This window comes from Bos indicus x Bos taurus, chromosome 15 (genome assembly GCF_003369695.1).
Source record: "Bos indicus x Bos taurus breed Angus x Brahman F1 hybrid chromosome 15, Bos_hybrid_MaternalHap_v2.0, whole genome shotgun sequence".
Classification (NCBI taxonomy): Eukaryota; Metazoa; Chordata; class Mammalia; order Artiodactyla; family Bovidae; genus Bos; species Bos indicus x Bos taurus.
This window is the reverse complement of record NC_040090.1, coordinates 75,227,417-75,253,551: the sequence shown is the minus strand read 5'-3', so window position 1 is coordinate 75,253,551 and position 26,135 is coordinate 75,227,417. Positions and strand designations below refer to the sequence as shown.

The window sequence follows — 26,135 nt, the reverse complement described above, 5'->3', positions numbered from 1 at the left end:
TCCATTCCCACTCAACTATTTGTCATGGTATGAGAATACTGTTACTCAATAACTTTGAATTACTCTGGGGTGAATCATTGCCAGAGGAAGAAGTTTAGAAACACTTGGTATCCCTTAAAACAAGGGAGATCTACAATGGGGAAAATATTAAAACAGCCCAGAAGCATCACATGCTGGCATCTTTAGAATTATTTTTTGTATACCATTTGATCAATTGATCAATGTGTCACTGAAACCAAAGAACAAATAATATTTCTTATAGCTGGACTGTCAATCAATACCTATGTAATCTGGTGGTGGATTAGTCACCAAGTTGTGTCTAACTCTTGTAACCCCATGGACTGTAGCCTGCCAGGCTCCTGTGTCCCTGGGATTCTCCAGGCAAGAATACTGCAGTTGGTTGCCATTTCCTTCTCCAGGGAATCTTGCTGACCCAGGAATCAAACTGGGCTCTCATCTCCTTCATTACAGGCAGATTCGTTACCAACTGAGCTACAAGGGAAGCCAAAAAGTGAAAGTTGCTCAGTTGTGTCCCACTCTTTGTGATCCCATGGACTCTACAGTCCATGCACTTCTCCAGGCCAGAATACTGGAGTGGGTAGCTTTTCCCTTCACCAGGGGATCTTCCACCCAGGGATGGAACCCAGGTGTCCCTCATTGCAGGCGGATTCTTTACCTGCTGAGCCACAATGACGTCTAGTTTATCATAAAGTAAGATGAAGAAAGAGAAAATTAAAATCAAGATGAAATTTTGACCATGTGTCTTAGTTTTCAGTTTGGTTCCAAGATTTTTTTTTAAAAGGAAAATTAGATTTAAATTTAGGTCTTTATTTGGAGGATTTTCTTAACATTTGTTTGAGTGTGTGTGTGTGAGAGAGAGAGAAAGAGAGAGAAAACTGCCTATGAAGTTGGTCATGCAGATTTTGAGTATAGACAGGGAAGATGAATTAGAATTATCAGAAACATCATGGACACTGAAGGAATTCTATCACTATTCTCCATGTACATTGAAATGCAACATCACTGCCAGACAATCTGATTGCTAAGATTATCACAGAATCAATGACAAGTACAAGACTTGCTTTAAAGCTCAGCATTATGATAGATGACCTTGAACAAGTCACTTAATCTCATTAAGTTTCAAAATTGTTATATCAGCGATGACAATATCTAAATCAGAGGATTGTGAATTGCTTCATATTATAAATTAAATGAAAAAAAAGTTGAGCTAAATCATTTACTGAAATTTCTACTAACTACAGCTTCTTGATACATTTCCAATGCTAGGAAAGCATAAGAAGACTGTTCTTCCTCTTGAGTGAGGATTTCAAATGTTATTGAGTTTTCAGTTCAGTCAGTTCAGTTCGGTCACTCAGTCGTGTCCAAATCTTTGCAAACCCATGAATTGCAGCATGCCAGGCATCCCTGTCCATCACCAACTCCTGGACTTCACACAAACTCATGTCCATCAAGTCGGTGATGCCATCCAGCCATCTCATCCTCTGTCGTCTCCTTCTCCTCCTGCCCCCAATCCCTCCCAGCATCAGAGTCTTTTCCAATGAGTCAGTTCTTCTCATGGGGTGGCCAAAGTATTGGAGTTTCACCTTCAGCATCAGTCCTTCCAATGAACACTCAAGACTGATCTCCTTCAGGTTGGACTGGTTGGATCTCTTTGCAGTACAAGGGACTCTCAAGAGTCTTCTCCAACACCACACTTCAAAAGCATCAAACCTTCGGCACTCAGCTTTCTTCACAGTCCAACTCTCACATCCATACATGACCACTGGAAAAACCATAGCCTTGACTAGACGAACCTTTGTTGGCAAAGTAATATCTCTGCTTTTCAATATGCTGTCTAGGTTGGTCATAACTTTCCTTCCAAGGAGTAAGTGTCTTTTAATTTCATGGCTGCAATCACCATCTGCAGTGGCTTTGGAGCCCAGAAAAATAAAGTCTGACACTGTTTCCACTGTCTCCCTATCTATTTCCCATGAAGTGATGAAACCAGATGCCATGATCTTTGTTTTCTGAATATTGATCCTTAAGCCAACTTTTTCACTCCTCTTTCACTTTCATCAAGAAGCTTTTGAGTTCTTCTTCATTTTCTGCCATAAGGGTGATGTCATCTGCATATCTGAGGTTATTGATATTTCTCCCTGCAATCTTGATTCCAGCTTGTGCTTCTTCCAGCCCAGCATTTCTCATGATGTACTCTGCATATAAGTTAAATAAGCAGGGTGAAAATATACACCCTTGATATACTCCTTTTCCTATTTGCAACCAGTCTTTTGTTCCATTTCCAGTTCTAACTGTTGCTTCCTGACCTGCATGTAGGTTTCTCAAGAGGCAGGTCAGGTGGTCTGGTATTCCCCTCTCTTTCAGAATTTTCCACAGTTTATTGTGATCCACACAGTCAAAGGCTTTGGCATAGTCAGTAAAGCAGAAATAGATGTTTTTCTGGAACTCTCTTGCTTTTTCGATGATCCAGCGGATGTTGGCAATTTGATCTCTGGTTCCTCTGCCTTTTCTGAAACCAGTTTGAACATCTGGAATTTTGCAGTTCATGTATTGCTGAAGCCTGGCTTGGAGAATTTTGAGCATTACTTTACTAGCGTGTGAGATGCGTGCAATTGTGTGGTAGTTTGAGCATTCTTTGGTATTGCCTTTCTTTGGGATTGGAATGAAAACTGACCTTTTCCAGTCCTGTGGCCACTGCTGAGTTTTCTAAATTTGCTGGCATATTGAGTGCAGCACTTTCACAGCATCATCTTTCAGGATTTTAAATAGCTAAACTGGAATTTTATCACCTCCACTAGCTTTGTTTGTAGTGATGCTTTCTAAGGCCCACTTGACTTCACATTCCAGGATGCCTGGCTCTAGGTGAGTGATCACACCATCGTGTTTATCTGGGTCATGAAGATCTTTTTTGTACAGTTCTTCTGTGTATACTTGCAACCTTTCTTAATATCTTCTGCTTCTGTTAGGTCCATACCATTTCTGTCCTTTATCAAGCCCATCTTTGTATGAAATGTTCCCTTGGTATCTCTAATTTTCTTGAAGAGATCTCTAGTCTTTCCCATTCTGTTGTTTTCATCTATTTCTTTGCATTGATTGCTGAGGAAGACTTTCTTATCTCTCCTTGCTATTCTTTGCAACTCTGCATTCAGATGCTTATATCTTTCCTTTTCTCCTTTGCTTTTCACTTCTCTTCTTTTCACAACTATTTGTAAGGCCTCCTCAGACAGCCATTTTGCTTTTTTGCATTTCTTTTCCATGGGGATGGTCTTGATCCCTGTCTCCTGTACAATGTCACGAACCTCCATCCATAGTTCATCAGGGACACTGTCTATCACATCTAGTCCCTTAAATCTATTTCTCACTTCCACTGTATAATCATAAGGAATTTGATTTAGGTACTGAGGTTTACTAGTATGCTACAAAGAGTAGAGGAGAGAGAAGGGAAACGTTTGAGTAAAGGTTACAAGGTGAGAAAATAAAGCGTCTGATTTGGGGGATTGTGAGAGTCCATTTTAATTAAAGATAAAATACTTTGGAGTTGGTTTTTTTTTTTTTGGTAGAAAGAAGAAATAAATGGGTAGAGATCCATGGAGAGTGAAAGAGAGTTGAGCAGTTAATAAGGCAGGTGCAGATTCTGAACTTCATGTTGGTAGGTACACTGCACATTCTAGTCACAACTCCATTCCTGGCATCAAGCATTATAGCATTGCAGGTATGTTTAAATATTAGTGTGAATATATGAAATACTTGCTCTTCATTCATTTTTAAGTGACAAAGTAGAAATTTCATAGATTTCAACTTCATATCTATTAGATGGACTAATGAAAAAAATGTGGAAAATGTGGAGAATTTCAAATATACTCATGGGTTGTTATTGTATTCAGTAGAAGATTATCAGTAATTTAAGCATGTATATGACATCTTCAAAGCTGTGCTTTGAGAATATTCCCCTGGTAATGGGGGAAACCATGGCTTTTATGGGACAGTAGGGGGAAATGGAAAAAAAAAAGAAGGAAACCCAAGAAAAGTGGTTAAACACATGCTTAAATTGGATTGAAAATTTCATTTTCTATTGATTGAAGTTTTGCTCAATTGGTCAGTTGATTGAAAGAATGGTAGAATAAAACAGAGATCTGCTCAAATTGGACTAAAATAAATCTTGAGTGCCAGTCATACCAATTTTTTTTAGAATAAATCTCTAAAAGACTAGGGCAAGCAATTCAAATTGTTTCCAAAACCAAGTAGATACTCTTCTTAAAGATGTAAAAATTATAGCAGGATGGATAAGAATGTTCTTACCTTTTTATATGTCCAACTCAAATCTATTTGAATTAATTTATTAGAGATATATGTGATTTTAAGAAATTTACTCCTACAAATTTTTTAGTCTGTACCTTAACTTTCCTTACTAGTACATAAATTAGAAAATAGTATATAATAATTATATAAAATTTGTAAAGTATAGGAAAGCACAAAATTAAAATTACCTATAATCCACCTCTTAGGGGTATTCTGTGAACAATTTGGGGCATCTACTATATGTAGGTATGGACACAAAATTGGTATCTACTTATATTGAATCTATTCCTGTCAGCTATGCTTATTACATTTGTTTGTTTTCACGTCTTGTTCTCATATTTGTGACTATAAATTAGCTTTTACACTTTACAGATCTCTCTGCTTTTCACTCTTTTGGGCTTCCATGTTCAGAGGCCTGGCTTTGTTTACTAGTAACATTCTTAGTTTCACTTGCCTCCCTTCACTATTTCTATCAATGTCTGAGTCCCTTCCTCAAATATTAATCTTGACACCAATCAGCTGCCCAAGACCAAGTAAAATATATTTAGGCTTCACTAGACCTCTAATATGCAGAGTACATCATGAGAAACGCTGAGCTGGAAGAAGCACAAGCTGGAATCAAGATTGTCAGGAGAAATATCAATAACTTCAGATATGCAGATGACACCACCCTTATGGCAGAACGTGAAGAGGAACTCAAAAGCTTCTTGATGAAAGTGAAAGTGGAGAGTGAAACAGTTGGCTTAAAGCTTAACATTCAGAAAACTAAGATCATGGCATCTTGTCCCATCAGTGCATGGGAAATAGATGGAGAAACAGTGGAAACAGTGTCAGACTTTATTTTTCTGGGCTCCAAAATCACTGCAGATGGTGACTGCAGCCATGAAATTAAAAGACGCTTCCTCTTTGGAAGGAAAGTTATGACCAACCTAGATAGCATATTCAAAAGCAGAGACATTACTTTGCCAACAAAGGTTCGTCTAGTCAAGGCTATGGTTTTTCCTGTGGTCATGTATGGATGTGAGAGTTGGACTGTGAAGAAGGCTGAGCGCCTAAAAATTGATGCTTTTGAAGTGTGGTGTTGGAGAAGACTCTTGAGAGTCCCTTGTACTGCAAGGAGATCCAACCAGTCCATTCTGAAGGACATCAGCCCTGGGATTTCTTTGGAAGGAATGATGCTAAAGCTGAAACTCCAGTACTTTGGCCACCTCATGCGAAGAGTTGACTCATTGGAAAAGACTCTGATGCTGGGAGGGATTGGGGGCAGGAGAAAGGAATGACAGAGGATGTGATGGCTGGATGGCATCACTGGCTCAATGGACATGAGTCTGAGTGAACTCCAGAAGTTGGTGATGGACAGGGAGGCCTGGCATGCTGCGATTCATGGGGTCACAGAGTCGGACACGACTGAGTGACTGAACTGAACTGAACTGAGACCTCTAATACAAGTCATTTGGATAGCGGGAAGATGTTTGTTGATTCCTGCTCTCTCTTCCTTATGATATTTCAATTTTCAGGTAAACTGATTCCTGGAAAAAGCTGACTGCTTTATTGTTTCTAATTTCAAGAATCCATGGATTTCATTATTTTTCCTTTATAACATTATTTACTAAAATTGTTCATTTATGAAAAACTTCAAATCTTAAAATTTATGTTATTTCCCAGCCCCTTGATGGATTCATGATCCCCAAACTTATCCTGGATTGGTGTTGATGGGAGGGAGTAGGGAGAGAAACTTCTTGCCACCTTAAAGAGTAGCTTCTGTATATTAGAAGGATTCAAGTCAATTTGTAATGAGGCCGAATTTCTGAATTTAATATGTATGGGCATAAAGTAGAAGGTAGCAGAAGATTCCTTGTTCCCTTCATATCTTGAATTAGTTGTAGTTTCAAAGGTCTAGGATTGAACAGTCTTTTGATCATTTCTTAATTGAGCCTATTTTTATCTGATTCTTCCTAGAGGCCAAAAATGTGTTCCTGTACATTGCTTAATTTCCAATGGCCCTATGACTTTGCTTTTTTGCCTCTTTTGTGTTTTGCTAAGATTTTAAAGAGAAGGTTAATCAGGCAGACCCTCATGCAGTTAGTTTTTAAGACCAGGAAGTCAGCATCCTAACCCCACCATAAGGAGTATAAGGCCATTTCCTCCTAACCCCCTTCAGTTCAGTGGACCTCTGGAATAGCATCCCCATCCCTGAGTGGCAGATAACACATTGTATATTGTAAACAATTCACAAGTATTACATCTTATGAAAGTAGCTATCAACCCTCGCTTCCCTAAGATTATTTTATTTCCTTTGAAAGCATAGATTTCAATTTACAAAGGAAGTCAACTAATATATTCTTGATATATGAATGCTCATTTTCTCTCATTTACAATTTCTTAGACTCTGGAAGAAAAAAAAAAAGAAAACAAGATACCCAGGGTCTATATTGTTTTATGTTCTTAATATGTAAAAGACATTGTCACAGAGGAAACAACAAAACAGCTTGTTCATTAGCAGACACAGCATGTAGATGGAAACAGAGGGACAGAAACAGGGTCCTAATTATACCCATGAATTCCTTTTCTTCCTGAGAAAACAAAAGAAGACTTTGTTTTCCCCTCAGTAACAATGTCCTTTAGGGCTTGTGCTAAGAATATATTTTTCCATATGTCTGTGAGTCAGTATGTGAGCCTGATCATTGTTGCCTAATAAACACAACATGAATTCCCACCAGAAGTCAACTAATGGGCACTTCAAGTGCAATTTTCTGTGCGTGTTAAATGACTGAGTTGGAAACTTCGCTGTTCTGAAGCTCCTTTGGTGAGGAGGGGATTATTACAAAGGATTTTCAGCAAATCTTTACTTAGATTATAGTCCCATAAAAGAAAAAAAAATACACTATAATACTACCCCTCCATAGGATACTTTTTATATTTTGGGATACAGGGTTTCCTTAGCACCCATCTGAATTATAGTCCATTTTCTCCATAACTGGTACCCACCCTCCCTGGTCTAGAAATGAAAATTGGTACTTATTACAATAATTGTGAACAATTTTAAAAACATATATGACATATTTTATGGGTTTCAATAACAGTTTTAATATATGCAGATGGAGAATAAACAAAAAACCTGTGCATTTGCAAAAGCAATGTATTCTTCATTTCAGCCAAGATTGTCTTTGCCCACAAAAAATACAGAAAATGAACATGGAATAATGAAGGCTTAATATTTGTGCACTGCTGGAGTGCCTCTGGGTGATTATATTTTAACAGAAGTTAATGGCCAAGTAATGGAAATAATGAGCTGAAGTGAAAATCTAATATGCGTTTGATGAGCAGAAGATTCTGAATGAAAGTACACTAGAGGAGAAAATCCCTATGGACTGTTTCATGTCTTAGTATTCCTGGAACAAATTAGTTTCAGTATTAAAATGGACATGATCGATAAAGGAACTTAAGTGGACATGTGCTGGTGATTTTTTAAAGCAATGGGACAAAACCTGGAGATTCCATAAAAGAAAAAAAAAATACCCAAATATAGTTTAAAAATCTTCCTCTCTATTTCCATTACTCTCTATGTATATTCATTACATGTATATTAACATGGCCTATGATACTGATCACAGAACAGGTAACTATTGAGCCCGCTAGTTCAAAAACTATCCTAATAATATTGAACCAAGAATAGGTAAGGTTGGTAAGAACGGCCACACCATGAAAAAATGCCAAGAAGTGTAGGTTTGGAGTCTGATGGATAAAGAATGCTAACATAGATTAGCAAATTTATCATATGGAAGGCACTAAAGGCTTTTTAAATGCCAGATAATAACTTAATTTAGGCATGTTTCCCCTAATTATTGGAGAAAGGATAGGAAAGTGTTAAAGTTTTTCAGAACTACTGATAAGAAACATTAAGACCAGTATCCAAAGACTCAAAAGTTCAAATGACACCACCACCACCACCACCACCACTGTCCACATCAGCAGCAACAGATTTATCAACACAGTAACATTTATTGAGCACTTGCTGAATGCCATATACCAGCCAATGTATTTTACACACAAAATTTCATTTATTTCTCAGTACCTAACAGTTACTCTTATTCTTTTAGATCCTAATTTTATCAGTAAGAAAATTAAGTAACCTGTTGAAAACTCATCATCTTCCCGCTTTACACACTGGGTTCTACTGTTACCCACAATGATAAACTTCTCTGTAAATTATTAATGCTATGGACTTAAAAGCAATCATCATCATTATTAGTAATAATATGATTTACTGTTTGAGCAGCAGTTCATACCCATTATATCCTGGTATAGACAATTCATTCTTATAAAAAAACAAATGACTATAAACAACTCACAAACTCTGACATAATCCATTTTCTTACATATTTTAGTTTTACCACTTAGGGCCAAATGAATGAAATATTTTGTATGTATAATCAGGCAACTTATTTGTTAATCACATTTCTTCTAAAATTCATGTTGTGTCCTAGTTATTCTTTATTACATTTAAAATTTTCATGCATGTGTGCATGCTAAAGTATCTTCAGTCCTGTCAGTCTCTCTGTTACTCTATGGAATGTAGCCTACTAGGCTCCTCTGTCCTTGGAGGTTCTCCAGGCAAGAATACTGAAGTGGGTTGAAATGTCCTCCTCCAGGAGATCTTCCCAACCCAGGTATTGAACCCCTGTCTCCTATGACCCCTGCATTACAGGCAGATTATTTACTGCTGAGCCACCCAGGAAACCCTTTAAACTTTAGGATAATGATTTATGTATTTCTTTAGCAAAACAGATAAATTTAAGAAAGTTTGTGTTTTGAAGAATCCTTCCCAAAACAAAATGAAACTGAATTTGGGAACATTCTGTTAGGTAGTTAGAATAGGAAAAAGGAGTCCAAAATGGCAGTGCCTAAAAGACAAAGGAAAAAGTCCATGAAAGTGGAACAAAAGAAAATCCATGGACTGGAGTGAGAAATTCAGGTGAAACAAACATGCGGCCTTCTTGGCTAGCCCAATTTGCATAGGGTAGGCTCAAGGGGAGGAGGAAACAAACATGTAAAAGGAGGAAGTCAAGAGGGACTGAGGTCTCTCCTTTGGGGTCGGCCTGCCCTCATGCCTCCAGGGTGTACTACCCTTTATTTTCAGAATAAAATTGAGCTGTAACCAAGCTATAACACGAGCCCACCATTTCAAATCTTTGCTGCAGCAAGACAGAACTGAGGAAATTACAATGTGCCCCGACATATCCATCAAAATGTGGCAGAAGAGGGTAAGGTAATAAATTGACACTCTATTGATAAAATAAATGACTTATTAACCACAAGTTGTTATAGATTTACAGTTTAGAATTACATTGAAATTAATGCTGATTCAAATTCACCATTTTGAGTTTCTGACATATTTTCAGCTGATTTGGTGACAATTTTTTTTCTGCAATTGAAATCTTTTATTTCATTTTTAGATTATTGCTCTGGACACAATTTTATGCTTTGAAAGTGATATGTTTCTCATACCTAATGCTCCTCTTATGATATATTATTATTTTAATACCATTTTCCCAATGTAATACTAGTGTTTATGTCTCCATATAGGAAATTGCCATTTGCTGTTTTAATCCTATTTTGGAAAGACCCCAAATAACTCTGAAAATTGTCAATGAAGGTCAGGCTATTCATTTAACATTTTTTTTCTAATTATAGTTTGGATGAGTGAAGGACATACTTGATGCAGATTACATGAATGCTGAACATATTTATAACAAAATAAACAATAATTTGAACCTGTGCCCCAATGTGAAATACATATGACCCTAAATTTTCAAAGTATTAACAGTTTTCTAACATCTCCCTGTTAGGGAAATTAAATAGTCTTTTTAGGCTTAAGAGACAATGCAGAGCAGGCCTCTGACCTTGCTTCTAACTTGCCTGGACCTGACCTGACTGTGAGTGCCCAGACTGCCTGGTGTGAGTGCAAGACTTGCAGCACCATAGATAAGACAGGTAAGGAATCTTGGAGTTGTTGAGCCCCTGGAGGGGGCCTGGCCAAACAAGCCCTGGATCTTAACAACATTCCAAGTTTTACATGGCAAAACAAACACCATTAACATGAAAGCAGAGCTTCAATTTGCTCACAGGTTGATGAATGAGGGATTATAAACCCTAAACTACAATTTTAAGAGACTCACCCACAGAGTGGATGTACGGCCTGGGACCTTTGCCCAGCTGGGACTCAGTATGTGCTGTGACATGAGACTTCCCAATGCTATTTAAGTCTGGATGGGAGCAAATCCAATTTGGGGAGGTATGTATTATTGCTCTCCTCTGCTGTTTCTCTTTTCTTTTAATGTTAGTAAAGAAAGTAAGCTAGGTAGTTCTCTAATAATAGTGGTATTATTCATTTGTATATAATGTGTGACTTATTTTGTTAGCAAATCCTTTGAATCTGAGACAAAACTGAAAACTTTTTGCAAAACACTCCCTTTCTACTTACAAATGGCTGAAGTGCTTTTAACAGATACAAATGATCTAAAATATATGTAAGAAAACAAGTTGTCATATGTAATTGAGATACTCTTCTAAAGCATATAAAATATATACATTTAAACTTTTGTTTTGAGCTCATATTTTTAGAATGTACAATTGTCCACTATCTATGTGTATTCTTATAATGCTTTGTGGAATTCTTTCTACTGTTATTTAAATCTTAGCCTCTTATTTTAATATTTGAACATTTATTTTTTATATTCAACTAGATTGTATTCTTAGTGAAACTTGACACTGCCGAAAATGTTAGTAAGTTATATATCACTAAAAATTATATTTTACAAGTGTGCCTGCCAATTTTTAAGAATAAAGATGCACCTATTATATTTGATATTTGTTATTAAATTAAACCAATTTACAGATTTAAACATATAGTTCAGGGTAATAAAATACTAAGTAATTGTGTCCAAATCTTACTTTTACTTAAATAAAAACACCTTTCAATATTATTGCTAAATAGCATTTTGACCAGAGGTATTGAAATATGAAAATGTGAGTGATCTTAGTTTGATGCCATTGTATTTCATTGTTAACCAAGGAGTTAGCAGTAAATAGAAAAGGGAGCAATAAAAATGGAAAATTCATAACTATGAATTTTGACTTCTGTAAAATAAAAAGTTTATTACACTCATATTTTTGTAATAGAAATTCATAATCCCATTCCTCTTTCAGTACTTTTGCTTTGACAAAAGTGATAGCACTAGGCTTATTAAACTCAATGTGATGTCTACAAATAGTTGATGAGGGACATTCTATGGTGAACTGAAATAAATAAGACAAGGCTCACATGTCATTTTCAAACATAAAACAAAGTAATGCATTTCAAATGGAATGGCTTATACTAATATGGCATATATATATTGATGATATTATGAGAAAATTTAATATATTCAAAAAATGCTAACTAAGCAATGTAAAGTATATGTTCTTACTAGGATACTATAAATTCATTTTCTTCTATTATAATGAAAGGTTTGTGTGAGGTTTTTGTTTCTTTGTTTTTTTGTTTCTTTGTTTTTTTCATATTTCTGAGCAATAATCATTAAAAATTCACTTCAACCATATACAGTTCAACCAAATGCAACACTAAACTTACAGCTTGTAATTCACTCCCCAATCTCACTTGCACTAAGAAAGAGTATTTTTTTTTTTAACAAAATATCCATTATGTGCGAGATAAGTCACTTCAATCATATCCAACTCTTTGTGACCCTATGGACCATAGCCCACCAGGCTCCTCTGTCCGTGGGATTCTCCAGGCAAGAATATTTGAGAGGGCTGCCATGCTGTATTCCAGGGGATCTTCCCGACCCAGGGATCAAACCCACATCTCTTGCATTGCAGATGGATTCCTTACCACTGGTGCTACCTGGGAAACCCAATGTTCACGATAATCCATATCAATTCTAGGCAGCATAGATCCTTGGGACTGATCATAATCCAATCATTCATAAATTATTTCATTAGAGACATGCAACTTAAAATAATATTTCTCAGACTTCAATGGGAAAAGTGTACATTCCAAAGATATTTTTCAAATATGTCAAAATATTCCAAAATTACTTAAGGAATTGTTTAATGGACTCTAATGCTGACTTAAATTATTTTAGCTATATGTTTACTGAGACTGAAACATAAATCAAAACATAAACTCCTTATTTTTATAAATCCAATAAAAAACATAACCTTAAACAATATGCAACATTATTTTAACATAATAGAGGATAATATTTTATCAAACCACCATTTGCAACACCAGATGATAATGATTGGTGACGCATGGGACTTTTAAATTTGTCGTACATGGACTGTTGTGCAACTATGTGATGCTCTCATCATTTCCCCCCATTTATAGTCCTATGCTCTGCTTTGGCTTTATGTATCAATGACAGACCTTTATATGGTAGACAGTTCTCTGTACATTCCTCATTTGCATGTAGCAACTGACATAATTCTATAGTATTTTTCATAAACATAATTAAAGCAAAAATGAAAATTTAGACCCAAATTTTGCTTGGCAGTATTCTGTCATAAAAGGATTACTCAGGATATCAAGAATATGTTTATATTATTTTTAATACTAACATTGAAATGAGAACCCATCATCTAAAAATTATCATAGATAACTTCTCGGTCCTCAAACTTGGAGACCCAAAATGAAAAATTAACTAAGAATATGTTTATATTATTTTTAATACTAACATTGAAATGAAAACTCATCATCTAAAAATTATCATAGATAACTTCTGGGTCCTTACACGTAGAGACCCAAAATGAAGAATTAACTAACTGAATGAAAGTGTTTGCTTTCTTCATAATCTGGTGAAATTCCCAGTTGGTGCTGAAATACCACAAAAACAAAGAAATATGGCCATTTTGAGATAGAACTTTTTCCTTTATAGATCACTTGATCTTTTTTTAATGATTATGAAGACAAAACCATAGCTCAGTCATTTCATGAAATATGTCTCACCATTATGTTAAGACTCATATATTTTGTCTGTATCATCTGCAACTTCAGAAAAGTCTGATATTAAAAGTTTAAATTATGAAATAGACTTCTAACCTTTTATTTTCTCTAACTGCTTTGTCTCCCTTCTTCCAAGAGATAGTTGGTTTTGGAGATCCTTGAGGTTTGCACTCTATGATGACTTCTTGGTCTTTGGGAATAATTATTGTTTTCTTCAGTTGATTCAGTGCAAAAGTGGGAGCTGAAGCTATAAAAAAGAAAAGGTTAATTCTATCAGAAGCAATGACAGTAATTTCTAATGGATGATTCACTGAGTTTAGGCAATTTTATCTTTGGAATGCATTTTTAATAAAATCATAGGATACCTACACATATAAAAGGCACTAATTTGAAATTTAATTTAATTATTACTTAATAGATATCTTACTGGCTGTCCTTTCCTTTAGCAGGTTCTTACAATTGTGGGGCCTACTGAACCTGTGTCTCCTGCATTGTAGGCAGACACTTTACCATCTGAGCCACCAGGGAAGTCCACAGACAAAAGTTGTTTCAAAGGATGAGATGCTTTAATTATAATTAAACTTTAATTGTGAAAGCTTAATGATCCCCTTGGGCAAAAGGTGAAGGGGTTGAACATGGGTCTGTTTGGGCTTTCCTTTGGAAAAATGGAGGCTATCTGTGGAGAAGGCAATCCTGTGTCAGCTGTTTCTAATCTCTGAGTCTCGACGCATATTTTATTTAATAATGTGTATGTGTGTGTGTGTTCAGATTCTCAGTCATTTCAGATCATTGCCACACATAATTTTCCAGGCAAGAATACCGGAGCAGGTGACCATTTTCTACTTCAGGGGTCTTCCTGACCCAGGCACGGAACTGGGATCTCCTGCACCTCCTGCATTGGCAGGCAGCTTCTTTAGCATGGGGCCACCTGAGAAGTGCATTTAAATAATGTACAAAACTAAATGTAGAGTTTTAAGAAATACATTTTTAAGAAATTGAATAATTCAAATTTCAACTCATTGGTTGCAATTATTCACCTAGGCCTGAACATTCATTAATATTTATTTGTATTACTAGATTTTTATTAATAGTTTTCATTTAAACTTCCCAAGACATTCCAGTAGGTAACTGTGGTTAAGAATGATGAACTAAAGTTCAGTGCAGATCAGTCGCTCAGTCATATCCAACTATTTGTTACCCCATGGACTGCAGCATGCAAGGCTTGCTGCACCACCAAATCCTGGAGCCTACTCAAACTCATGTCAAGCCTGTCAGAGATGCCATTCAACCATCTCATCCTCTGTCATCCCCTTCTCCTCCTGCCTTCAATCTTTCCCAGAATCAAGGTCTTTTCAATGAGTCAGTTCTTCCCATCAGATGGCCAAAGTATTGGAGTTTCATCTTCATCATCAGTCCTTCCAATGAACATTCAGGACTGATTTCCTTTAGGATGGACTGGTTGGATCTCCTTGTAGTCCAAGAGGCTGTCAAGAGTCTTCTCCAACATCACAGTTCAAAAGCATCTGTTCTTTGGTGCTCAGCTGTCTTTGTATTCCAACTCTCACACTCATACATGACTACTGGAAAAAACCATAGCTTTGACTAGATGGACCTTTGTTGGCAAAAGAATGTCCCTGCTTTTTAATATGCTGTCTAGCTTGGTCATAGCTTTTCTTCCAAGGAGCAAATGCCTTTTAATTTCATGGCTGCACTCAAAGTCTTACTGTTTCCACTGTTTCCTCATCTATTTCCCATGAAGCGATGGGACCAGATGTCATGATTTTAGTTTTCTGAGTGTTGACTTCTAAGCCAACTTTTTCACTCTCCTCTTTCACTTTCATCAAGAGGCTCTTTAGTTCTTCTTCATTTTCTGCCATAAGGGTGGTGTCATCTGCATATCTGAAGTTATTGATATTTCTCCCAGCAAACTTGATTCCAGCTTGTGCTTCATCCAGCCCAGCACTTTGCATGATGTACTCTGCATATAAGTTAATTAAGCAGGGCAACAATATACAGCCTTGACATACTCCTTTCCCGATTTGGAACCAGTCTGCTGTTCCATGTCCAGTTCTAACTGTTGCTTCTTGACCTGAATACAGATTTCCCAGGAGTCAGGTAGGGGGTGCAGTTATTCCCATCTCTTTAAGAATTTTCCATAGTTTGTTGTGATCCAAAAGTCAAAGGCTTTGCCATAGTCAATAAAGAAGAAGTAGGTGTTTTTCTGGAACTCTGATGTTTTTCCATGATCCAACAGACGTTGACAGTTTGATCTCTGGTTCCCCGGCCTTTTTAAGCCCAGCTAGAACATCTGGAAGTTCACGGTTCACGTATTGCTGAAGCCTGGCTTGGAGAATTTTGAGCATTACTTTACTAGTGTGTGAGATGAGTGCAATTGTGTGGTAGCTTGAGCATTCTTTGGCATTGCCTTTCTTTGGGATTGGAATGAAAACTGACCTTTTCCAGTCCTGTGGTCACTGCTGAGTTTTCCAAATTTGGTGACATATTGAGTGCAGCACTTTCACAGCATCATCTTTTAGGATTTGAAATAGCTCACCTGTAATTCCATCATGTCCACTAGCTTTGTTCATAGTGATGCCTCCTAAGGCCCACTTGACTTTTCATTTCAGGATGTCTGGCTCTAGGTGAGTGATCACACCATTGTGATTATATGGTTTCTGAAGATCTTTTTGTATAGTTTCTCTGTCCTTAATTGTGCCCATCTTTGCATGAAATATTCCTTGGTATCTCTGCTTTTCTTGAGATCTCTAGTCTTTTCCCATTCTATTGTTTTCCTCTTTTTCTTTGCATTTATCACTGAGGAAGGCTTTCTTATCTTTCCTTGCTATTCTTCAGGACTTTGTGTTCAAATGCGTGTATCTTTCCTTTTCTCCTTTACCTTTAGCTTCTCTTCTTTTCTCAGCTATTTGTAAGGCTTCCTCAGTCAACCATTTTGCCATTTTGCATTTCTTTTTCTTGGGGATGGTCTTGATCCCTGTCTCCTGTACAATGTGATGAATTCCCTCCATGGTTCTTTAAGCACTTTATCAGATCTAATCCCTTGAATCTATTTGTCACTTCCACTGTATAATCATAAGGGATTTGATTTAGGTCATACCTGAATGGTCTAGTGGTTTTCCTTACTTTCTTTAAGTCTGAATTTGGCAATAGGGAGTTCATAATCTCACCCACAGTCAGCTTTCAGCCTCATTTTTTGCTGACTGTATAGAGCTTCTACATCCTTGGCTGCAAAGAATATAATCAATCTGATTTTGGTATTGACCTTCTGGTGATGACCATGTGTAGAATCTTCTCTTGTGTTGTTGGAAGAGGGTATTTGCTATGACCAGTGCATTCTCTTGGCAAAATGCTGTTAGCCTTTGCCCTGCTTCATCTGTACTTCAAGGTCAAATTTGCCGGTTACTCCAGGTATTTGTCGACTTTCTACTTTTGCATTTCAGTCCCCTATAATGAAACGGACATCTTTTTGGGGTGTTTGTTCTAGAAGGTCTTGTAGTTCTTCACCGAACCGTTCAGCTTCTTCAGCATTAGTGGTTGGGGCATAGACTTGGATTACTGTGATATTGAATGGTTTGCCTTGGAAACGAAAAGAGATGATTCTGTCATTTTTCAGATTGCATCCAAGTACTGCACTTCAGACTCTTGTTGACTATGATGGCTACTCTATTTCTTCTAAGGGATTCTTACCCAAAGTATTAGATATAATGGTCATCTGAGTTAAATTCACTCATTCCAGTCCATTTTAGTTCACTGATTCCTAAAATGCTGAACTATGCATGATACTGGATGCTTGGGGCTAGTGCACTGGGATGACCCAGAGGGATGGTATGGGGAGGGAGGAGGGAGGAGGGTTCAGGATGGGGAGCACATGTATACCTGTGATGGATTCATTTTGATATTTGGCAAAACTAATACAATTATGTAAAGTTTAAAAATAAAATAAAAAAAAAGAATATGTGAAACAAACAAACAAACAAACAAAAAAGAGACACTTTTATATCTAAAAGAGAAACTGGAAAATATCTGTACGAGTTTATTGTATCTTAGACATTTATTTATGCCAGTCTGACAACTTATGAATATTTCATTTGTGTTTTATGTTCACTACATAGAAGTATAACATAGTTATACTAGCACATAACACATAACATTAAAAGATATCTAATGTTTTAGCATAGCACATAACATTAAAAGATACCTATGCATCACAAACAGAAAAAGGTACCAACTGAAATGAGTTAAGAAATTGAAAGAAAAGTTTAGAAATTTATAGAAAGATAACATATTTTGTTGCCTACTGGGGATATACCTTATTAAAGGTAATTTTGAAAATATATTTTCGAATAAGAAAGGGACCCATTTGAGAGTGTTTCTGGATAAACCATTGATTAGGTGAGTTCTGAAGCGTTTTTTTTTTTAATTCAGAAATACAAGTGTATGAGTTAACAAGAAAGCAAATACTTTTTGATTGGTTAGGGTGTAATACACTGAAACGTGGACTCCTGTATCAACATTGGATGGATTTGTTATAGTATGAAGAAATTTCAAATGTAAACATTCATAATTCAAGTTGATTTATGGCATATTATATTTAACTGATATATGAAAGGCGCATTTTCAGATTCCAAGAGCTTGGGTGTTTCCGTTAATGTTGTGCTTTGGGTCAGTGGGAAGTACAAAGCACACTCAGGCTTTTGCCCACTTTTGAGAAATGGTGTATTAAGATCATCTAAGTCTCTCTCCTATTCCAGAACCAAAATTTATAAAATCTTGAGAGTGAGAAAAAGGAAAATCAAGTCCAGTGACCTAAAGAGACTCAATCTGGTAGTCTATTTCCCTGGATTGAGTTTTTCTTGTAGTAAAGTGTGAAGTAGTGCTTGTGTTCTGGTTATATTCCAGATGTAACCCTATGAGCTTACTGTGCCTGGCTTTAGGAGGGCTCTCATTAACCTTTTAAGGTGATAACATCCCTTTAACAGAGAATGCTTTCTTGGGAGTCCTGCCTTGCAGGAGCCCCATGCCTACTGGTAGGTAGGAGCAGCTTGGGAAAATATTAAGCATTGCGATGTTGATAACCTATATTCTGATCCTCTACCCTTATGACAAGTTTCCTTGAAAGTTACCATACTTTTCTTATGTGATTTTTTAAAGCCATAGAAAAGATATATTGTGTAAATCTGTTATGATTAAAACTAAAATGAAAGAAAATAAAAGTTATGGGACAAACTGTATGCCATATAACCTTATCTCCCAAAATTTAAAAAGTACATATCAGCAAGGCATATTATTTATTTTTAAAAGATAAAATAGATTTTTACAATCACATCATAAACCTTCAGTATAGTAAGAATTAGAGCATGAAAAGAAGCCACACTTCTTTCCTATTTATTTAATTAGAAAATGCATACCTAAAATCTTCAGTTCAGCACTTGCATAAATGGTTCCGTATTTATTTTCAGCCAAACACTGATACATTCCAGCATCCGATTGATTCACATTGTGGATCATCAATACTCCATTAACCATCTCAATCCTACTCTGTAATGGAATAAGAAAAATAGATATAGAAATTGAATGTTTCACACATATTTTACAGTTACTCTGTCCTAGATTAAAAAAAAAAAAAAAGCCTCCAACTTTGAAACCCCATGGACTATAGCCGTTCGACTCCTATCCGTGGAATTCTCCAGGCAAGAATACTGGTGTGTGTAGCTATTCCCTTCAGGGGATCTTCCTGACCCAGTCACTGAACCTGGGTCTCCTGCATTGCAGACAGATTCTTTACTATCTGAGTCAACACGAAGCCCCCACAATTAATACAGTTGAACATTATTTCAACTTAGGAAAACAAATTTACTATGCATTATTCTAATGCAAAATATAGCTATGTTTTGATCAGAAAAGAAATTATATCTTCTTATAGTTATTTTTATAAACTTTACTTTTGATTATATTTTAAAATAAGCTGCTTTTGTTTGGTATACTGGTTAAGCTTATGAAATACAGTCATCGGATAATGCTTTTATTGAATTTATTTTACAAATGAGAAGCTGGAGCTCAAATGTAGAAAGGATTGAGACTACAGATATGTAGGATCAAGGTTAAATACAGTCCACTAAATTCCAAGAATCTATTATATAGATATGGTCAGATGTTTGTCTTTTCTCTCACTTCCTGGCACAATGACATAGATTTAAAAAAATAAATAAAAAACTGTCCTATAACTGGAATCTGTATAAAACTTTTGGTCAGAAAATGTAAATTTCATTATCAGATGAAATAATACAGAATGCAAAAAATTAAACATATGCAAACTGAGGTAAACTGAGGCCAAGAGCACACGTCAAAAACAAATTTTAAATTTAAAATGTTGTTTAACAATCAGGTATCTTATCTATTTAACATCAAGCAAGTCATTCTTTTAATTTTAGTGAGCAGTGCTTTGCTTATCTATCAACAGATGCCAAGTAATTTGACATCATTTTAAAAATGAACCCATTCATTCATCTGCCAGTGGATTTACTGAGTTGATGAGAGTAGACAGTATAACCACCACAGGGCCCTTCCCAAGGTTTATGTGATATCCCAAGATTAGAGAGACAGGCAATAAGCCAATGTCCCAGGATTCCCGCTCCCTCCCTCTCAGTTTTCTTTAACAGTTCTCCTACTCTTTTTATTTGTGTCAGTCTTTTTCTGTAACTGTGCTTTGGGCCTTAGTGATTTTAGAATAAGGGAATAACGGAGTTGGATGTGACTGTGAGGGTGATATGATCCAATTTTTTGAATTTACAAAAGGGCAAATCAAGGTCCAAAAAGGCAAACTACAGAAACGAGATCCTTTGATGATGGCAGAACTTGGGCAGAAGCTGTGTTTGGAATTTCAATTTACACACTTTCCCTCCCTTTTGTCCATAGGTAATTGACTATTTCCCCTGGGCTTAAAAGGGATACAAGGGAAAGGTGAAATTATAACAATTATTCTGATATTAAATGGTGATTTATTTTCAAATCTGGTACTTATTAAGTTGCTTTAAAAACACTTACTAGATTTACTAAAAAGCAATTTAAGTCTATGTTAGAAGCATGTCATGGAAAGAAACTGCCTAGGACACAGAAGACTAAGATTCTCTCCCAATCATGTCTCTTACAATATATGTGATCTTATAACAGGAGGGAAAGTGGCAGGGCACAACTTCTGAAAGAGAAACATAGCCCAGTTCAGTTCAGTCACTCAGTCATGTCCTACTCTTTGCAACCCCATGGACTGCAGCATTCCAAACTTCCCTGTCCATCAAAAACTCCTGGAGCTTCCTTAAACTCAAGTCCATCGAGTTGGTGATGCCATCCAACCATCTCATCTTTCGTTGTCCACTTCTCCTCCTGCCTTCAATCCTTCCCAGCATCAAGGTTTTTTCAAAGGAGTCAGTACTTCACATCAGATGACCAAAGTATTAGAGTTTCAGCTTCAGCATCAGTCCTAACAATGAATAGTCAGAACTGATTTCCTTTAGGATTAACTGGTTGAAGCTCCTTGCTGTCCAAGGCATTCTCAAGAGTCTTCTCCAAGACAACAGTTCAAAAGCATCAATTTGATGCTTTTAGCATAGAGCAAGGAGTGCTTGAATGGGACCTTTTGAAGAAAGTCCCCATTATCTTCATTACCTCCACCATAATTTGGCCTCAGGTCAAATAACAGGGAGGGAACACAGCGCCACCCTTCAAAGAAAATTGGATTAAAGATTTACTGAGCATGACCCCACCCATCAGAACAAGATACAGTTTCCCCCTCAGTCAGTCTATCCCATCAGGAAGCTTCAGCTCAACATTAAAAAAACTAAGATCATGGCATCTGGTCCCATCACTTCATGGAAATAGATGGGGAAACAGGGGAAACAGTGTCAGACTTTATTTCAGGGGGCTCCAAAATCACTGCCGATGGTGATTGCAGCCATGAAATTAAAAGATGCTTAATCCTTGGAAGGAAAGTTACGACCAACCTAGATAGCATATTCAAAAGCAGAGACATTACTTTGCCAACAAAGATCCATCTAGTCAAGGCTATGGTTTTTCCAGTAGTCATGTATGGATGTGAGAGTTGGACTGTGAAGAAAGCTGAGCGCCGAAGAACTGATGCTTTTGCATGGTGGTGTTGGAGAAGACTCTTGAGCGTCCCTTGGACTGCAAGGAGATCCAACCAGTCCATTCTAAAGGGGATCAGTAGTGGGTGATCTTTGGAAGGAATGATGCTAAAGCTGAAACTCCAGTACTTTGGCCACCTGATGGGAAGAGCTGACTCATTGGAAAAGACTCTGATGCTGAGAGGGATTGGGGGCAGGAGGAGAAGGGGATGACAGAGGATGAGATGGCTGGATGGCATCACCGACTCGATGGATGTGAGTTTGAGTGAACTCCGGGAGTTGGTGATGGACAGGGAGGCCTGCCGTGCTGCAATTCATGGGGTCGCAAAGAGTCAGACACGACTGAGCGACTGAACTGAAATGAACTGAACTGAACTGATGCTTCTCCATTAGAGGGCAGAAAGACTGAAGACCACAATACAAGAAAAGTAACAAATCTGAGGTTATTGATATGTCTCCTGGCAATCTTGATTTCAACTTGTGCTTCTTCCAGCCCAGTGTTTCTCATGATATACTCTGCATAGAAGTTAAATAAGCAGGGTGACAATATACAGCCTTGACGTACTCCTTTTCCTATTTGGAACCAGTCTGTTGTGTCATGTCCAGTTCTAACTGTTGCTTCCTGACCTGCATATAGGTTTCTCAAGAGGCAGGTCAGGTGGTCTGGTATTCCCATCCCTTGAAGAATGTTCCACAGTTTATTGTGATCCACACAGTCAAAGGATTTGGCATAGTCAATAAAGCAGAAAGAGATGTTTTTCTGGAACTCTCTTGCTTTTTTGATGATCCAGCGGATGTTGGCAATTTGATCTCTGGTTCCTCTGCCTTTTCTAAAACCAGCTTGAACATCTGGAAGTTCATGGTTCACTTATTGCTGAAGCCTGGCTCGGAGAATTTTGAGCATTACTTTACTAGTGTATGAGATGAGTGCAACTGTGTGGTAGTTTGAGCATTCTTTGGCATTGCCTTTCTTTGGAATTGGAATGAAAACTGACCTTTTCCTGTCCTGTGGCCACTGCTGAGTTTTCCAAATTTTCTGGCATATTGAGTGCAGCAAACTACTGCACAATTGCTTTCATCTCACACACTATCAAAATAATGATCAAAATTCTCCAAGCCAGGCTTCAGTGGTATGTGAAGTGTGAACTTCAAGATGTTCAAGCTGGTTTTAGAAAAGGCAGAGGAACCAGAGATAGAATTGCCAACATATTTTCGATCATTGAAAAGAATGAGAGTTTCAGAAAAACATCTACTTCTCCTTCATTGACTATGCCAAAGCCTTCGACTGTGTGGATCAAGACAAACTGTGGAAAATTCTGAAAGAGATGGGAATACTAGACCACCTGATCTGCTTCCTGAGAAATCTATAGGCAGGTCAAAAAGAAACAGAACTGGACATGGAACAATAGACTGGTTTCAAATCTGAAAGGAGTATGTCTAGGTTGTACATTGTCAGTTTGCTTATTTAACTTATATGCTGAGTATATTGTTAAGATTATTAGACTGGATGAAGGACAAGCTGGAATCAAGATTGCCAGGAGAAAAATCAGTAACCTCAGACATGCAGATGAAACCACACTTACTCTAGAAAGCGAAGAAGTACTAAAGAGCCTCTTGTTGAAAGTGAAAGAGGAGAGTGAAAATGTTAGATTAAAACTCAACACTCAGAAAACTAAGATCATGACATCTGGTCCCATCTTCATGGCAAATAGATGGGGAAACAATGGAAACAGCAACAGACTTTATTTTTTTGGGCTCCAAAATCACTGCAGATGGTGACTGCAGCCATGAAATTAAAAGACACTTGCTCGTTGGAAGAAAAGGTATGACCATCCTAGACAGTGTATTAAAAAGCAGAGACATTACTTTCCTGACAAAGGTCTGTCTAGTCAAAGCTATGGTTTTTCCAGTAGTCATGTATGAATGTGAGAGACAGACTATAAAGAAATCTGAGCACCAAAGAATTGATGCATTTTGAACTGTGGTATTGGAGAAGATGCTTCAGAGTCCCTTGGACTGCAAGGAGATCCAGCTAGTCCATCCTAAAGGAAATCAGTCCTGAATAGTCATCATAAGGATTGATGCTGAAGCTGAAACTCCAATACTTTGGTCATCTGATGTGAAGAACTGACTCATTTGAAAATACCCTGATGCTGGGAAAGATTGAAGGTGGGAGAAGAAGGGATGACAGAGGATGAGATGGTTGGATGACATCACCTTCTCAATGGACATGAATTTGAGTAAACTCTGGGAGTTGGTTATGGACAGGGAGGCCTGGCATGCTGCAGTCCATGGGGTCACAAAGAGTTGAACAAGACTGAGCTACTGAACTGAACTGAAGGACACAAGATAAACTGATTAGAATCAAATGGATCCAAGATAGTAGACAAGTTGATTTTGATTAGACCCTCATCCTCATTCAGCAAGGTTAATGACACATCCAGAGGCACCATGACAGTTTGAATTACTGTCAAAAGACCGAGGAGTGCATGATGACCCAATTCCTGGAAATCTCCTCCTTTTCCCCAAAATAGTTGGAATAATCCTAACACTCATTAGCATACAAAATATCCAGCCTATAAAAGCTAACCCACTACATTTTGCACTGCACATGCCCTCTGTGATGGCCCACACTCTGTCTGTGGAGTGTACTTCTCTCTGAATCTGAATAAATCCATTTCTTACCGATCACTTTGTCTCTCACTGAATTCTTTTTGTGATGGGACATCAAGAACCTGAGCTTCATTCAGTCCTGAAACCAGGTATTGTGTGTTTTGGCTGGGTTAGAATCCCAGCCCATAGGTTCAAGTCCAAATCTGTGGTAAATGGTTTCAATCTCAGGCAAGCAAATTTATTTTTTCATTATCTCACCATCTTCAAAGTGACAGCAGTAGGTTAGATGACATCTAAAAGTGTGCTAAAAATGGCAATGAGTTAATGATAATCACTGATATTTTCCTATGGACTTACAGGATTGAATAAAATTTGAAGAAGTAATGTATTACCAGAAAGTAATGAGGCAATTAAAATTAAAGAAAACTTTATTTTTTTCAACAACAACAAAAAGAACCCTATACAAAACATGGGCAGAAGACCTAAATTTACATTTCTCCAAAGAAGACACACAGATGGCCAACAGGCACATGAAAAGATTTTCAAAATTGCCAATTATTAGAGAAATGCAAATCAAAACTACAATAAAGTACAGCCTCACACCAGTTAGAATAGCCATCACTTGAAAGTCTACAACTAACAAATGCTGGAGAGGATGTAGAGAAAAGGGAACTCTTCTCCAATTGGTGGGTATGTCAGTTGGTGCAACCACAGTGGAAAACTAAAAATACAATTACCATACGATCAAGCAATCCCACTCCTGGGCATATATTTGGACAAAACTGTAATTCAAGAAGATGTTTGCACACCTATGTTCATAACAGCACTATTTGCAATAGCCAAGACATAGAAATAACCTAAATGTCCTTCAACAGATAAATGGGTAAAGAAGATATGACACATATATACAATGGAATATTCAGCCAGCAAAATAATGTCATTTGCAGCAACATGGATGCAACTAGAGATTATCATACTAAGCAAAGTAAGTCAGAAAAAGACAAATACCATAAGATATCACTTATACATGAAATCTAAAATATTACACAATGAATCTATCTATGAAGCAGAACCAGAATCACAGAGATAGGGAACAGATTAGTGCTTGCCAGGGGGGCAGATGTTGGGAGACAGATATAGTGGGAGGTTGGGGCTAGCAGATGTAAACTTTTATACATAGAATGGATAAGCAACAAAGTTCTACTGTACAATACATGCAATTATATATATATATATATATATATATATATATATATATAATTGAATCACTGTCCTGTACAGAAATAATTAACACAACATTGTAAATCAACTATATTTCAATAATTTTTTAAAGAGTAAAAATTAATTTGTTTATATGTTATCTTTCTCATTCTGAATATAAGGGATAAATAAGAAATGGCTTTCAATAAGACTAAAGGAAGTTAGTTTGTCCTTTGTGAAATTCCACTGAAATATCACTGGAACATGTAAATGGTTACTAACAGTACCTGAAGCAAGAGGGGTAGTCCATTCTTCAGCCAGCGGTAGGTGGGTCTGGGTTTTCCAGTAGCCTTACATTCCCATCGCAGAGGGCTCCCACTGTCTAACTGAGTATCATTCAGTTTTTCTACCCAGTGTGGATATGCTGTAAAAGTTTAAGGATTAAAGAAGGGTGATTTCATTTCTCAATGTTTCACAAAACTCAAAGTTTTTAGGGAATGTTAACAAATTCATAAGCATTAAATATTTTATCAATTCATATAACTTGGATTTTGGAAGAAACTTGGCACTGCATTACACAGAGAACTCTATTTCCTGTGTGAAAATATAACCATGATGATATTTTAATAATTTGAAACACTTTTTAATCTAAGTGAAGCATATCTTGCTATTCTTGTTGTTGTTGAATTTTAAAATATTTCCTCTTCAAAAGACACTTTTTTCTTATTTTTTAAAAAAATTTATTTATTTTAATTGAAGGATAATTGCTTTAAAATATTGTGTTGTTTTATGCCCTATATCAACATGAATCAGTCATAAGGGAGAGAACATACATGTCTTCT

The 26,135-nt window shown here is 36.8% G+C and overlaps 1 protein-coding gene across 4 annotated transcripts in view; it reads right to left on the bottom strand.

Annotated features, from left to right (window-relative positions):
* CNTN5 (contactin 5) overlaps nt 1-26,135 on the bottom strand; it is a 1,679,852-nt gene that overhangs the window by 305,215 nt on the left and 1,348,502 nt on the right. For all 4 annotated transcript variants that reach the window (XM_027563907.1, XM_027563903.1, XM_027563906.1 and 1 more), the window contains 3 exons: nt 25,581-25,717; nt 18,751-18,880; nt 13,421-13,571 (listed from right to left, as the gene is read on the bottom strand). In XM_027563907.1, the coding sequence (XP_027419708.1) occupies nt 13,421-13,571; nt 18,751-18,880; nt 25,581-25,717 (418 nt within the window). The remainder of the gene's footprint in view (nt 1-13,420; nt 13,572-18,750; nt 18,881-25,580; nt 25,718-26,135) is intronic.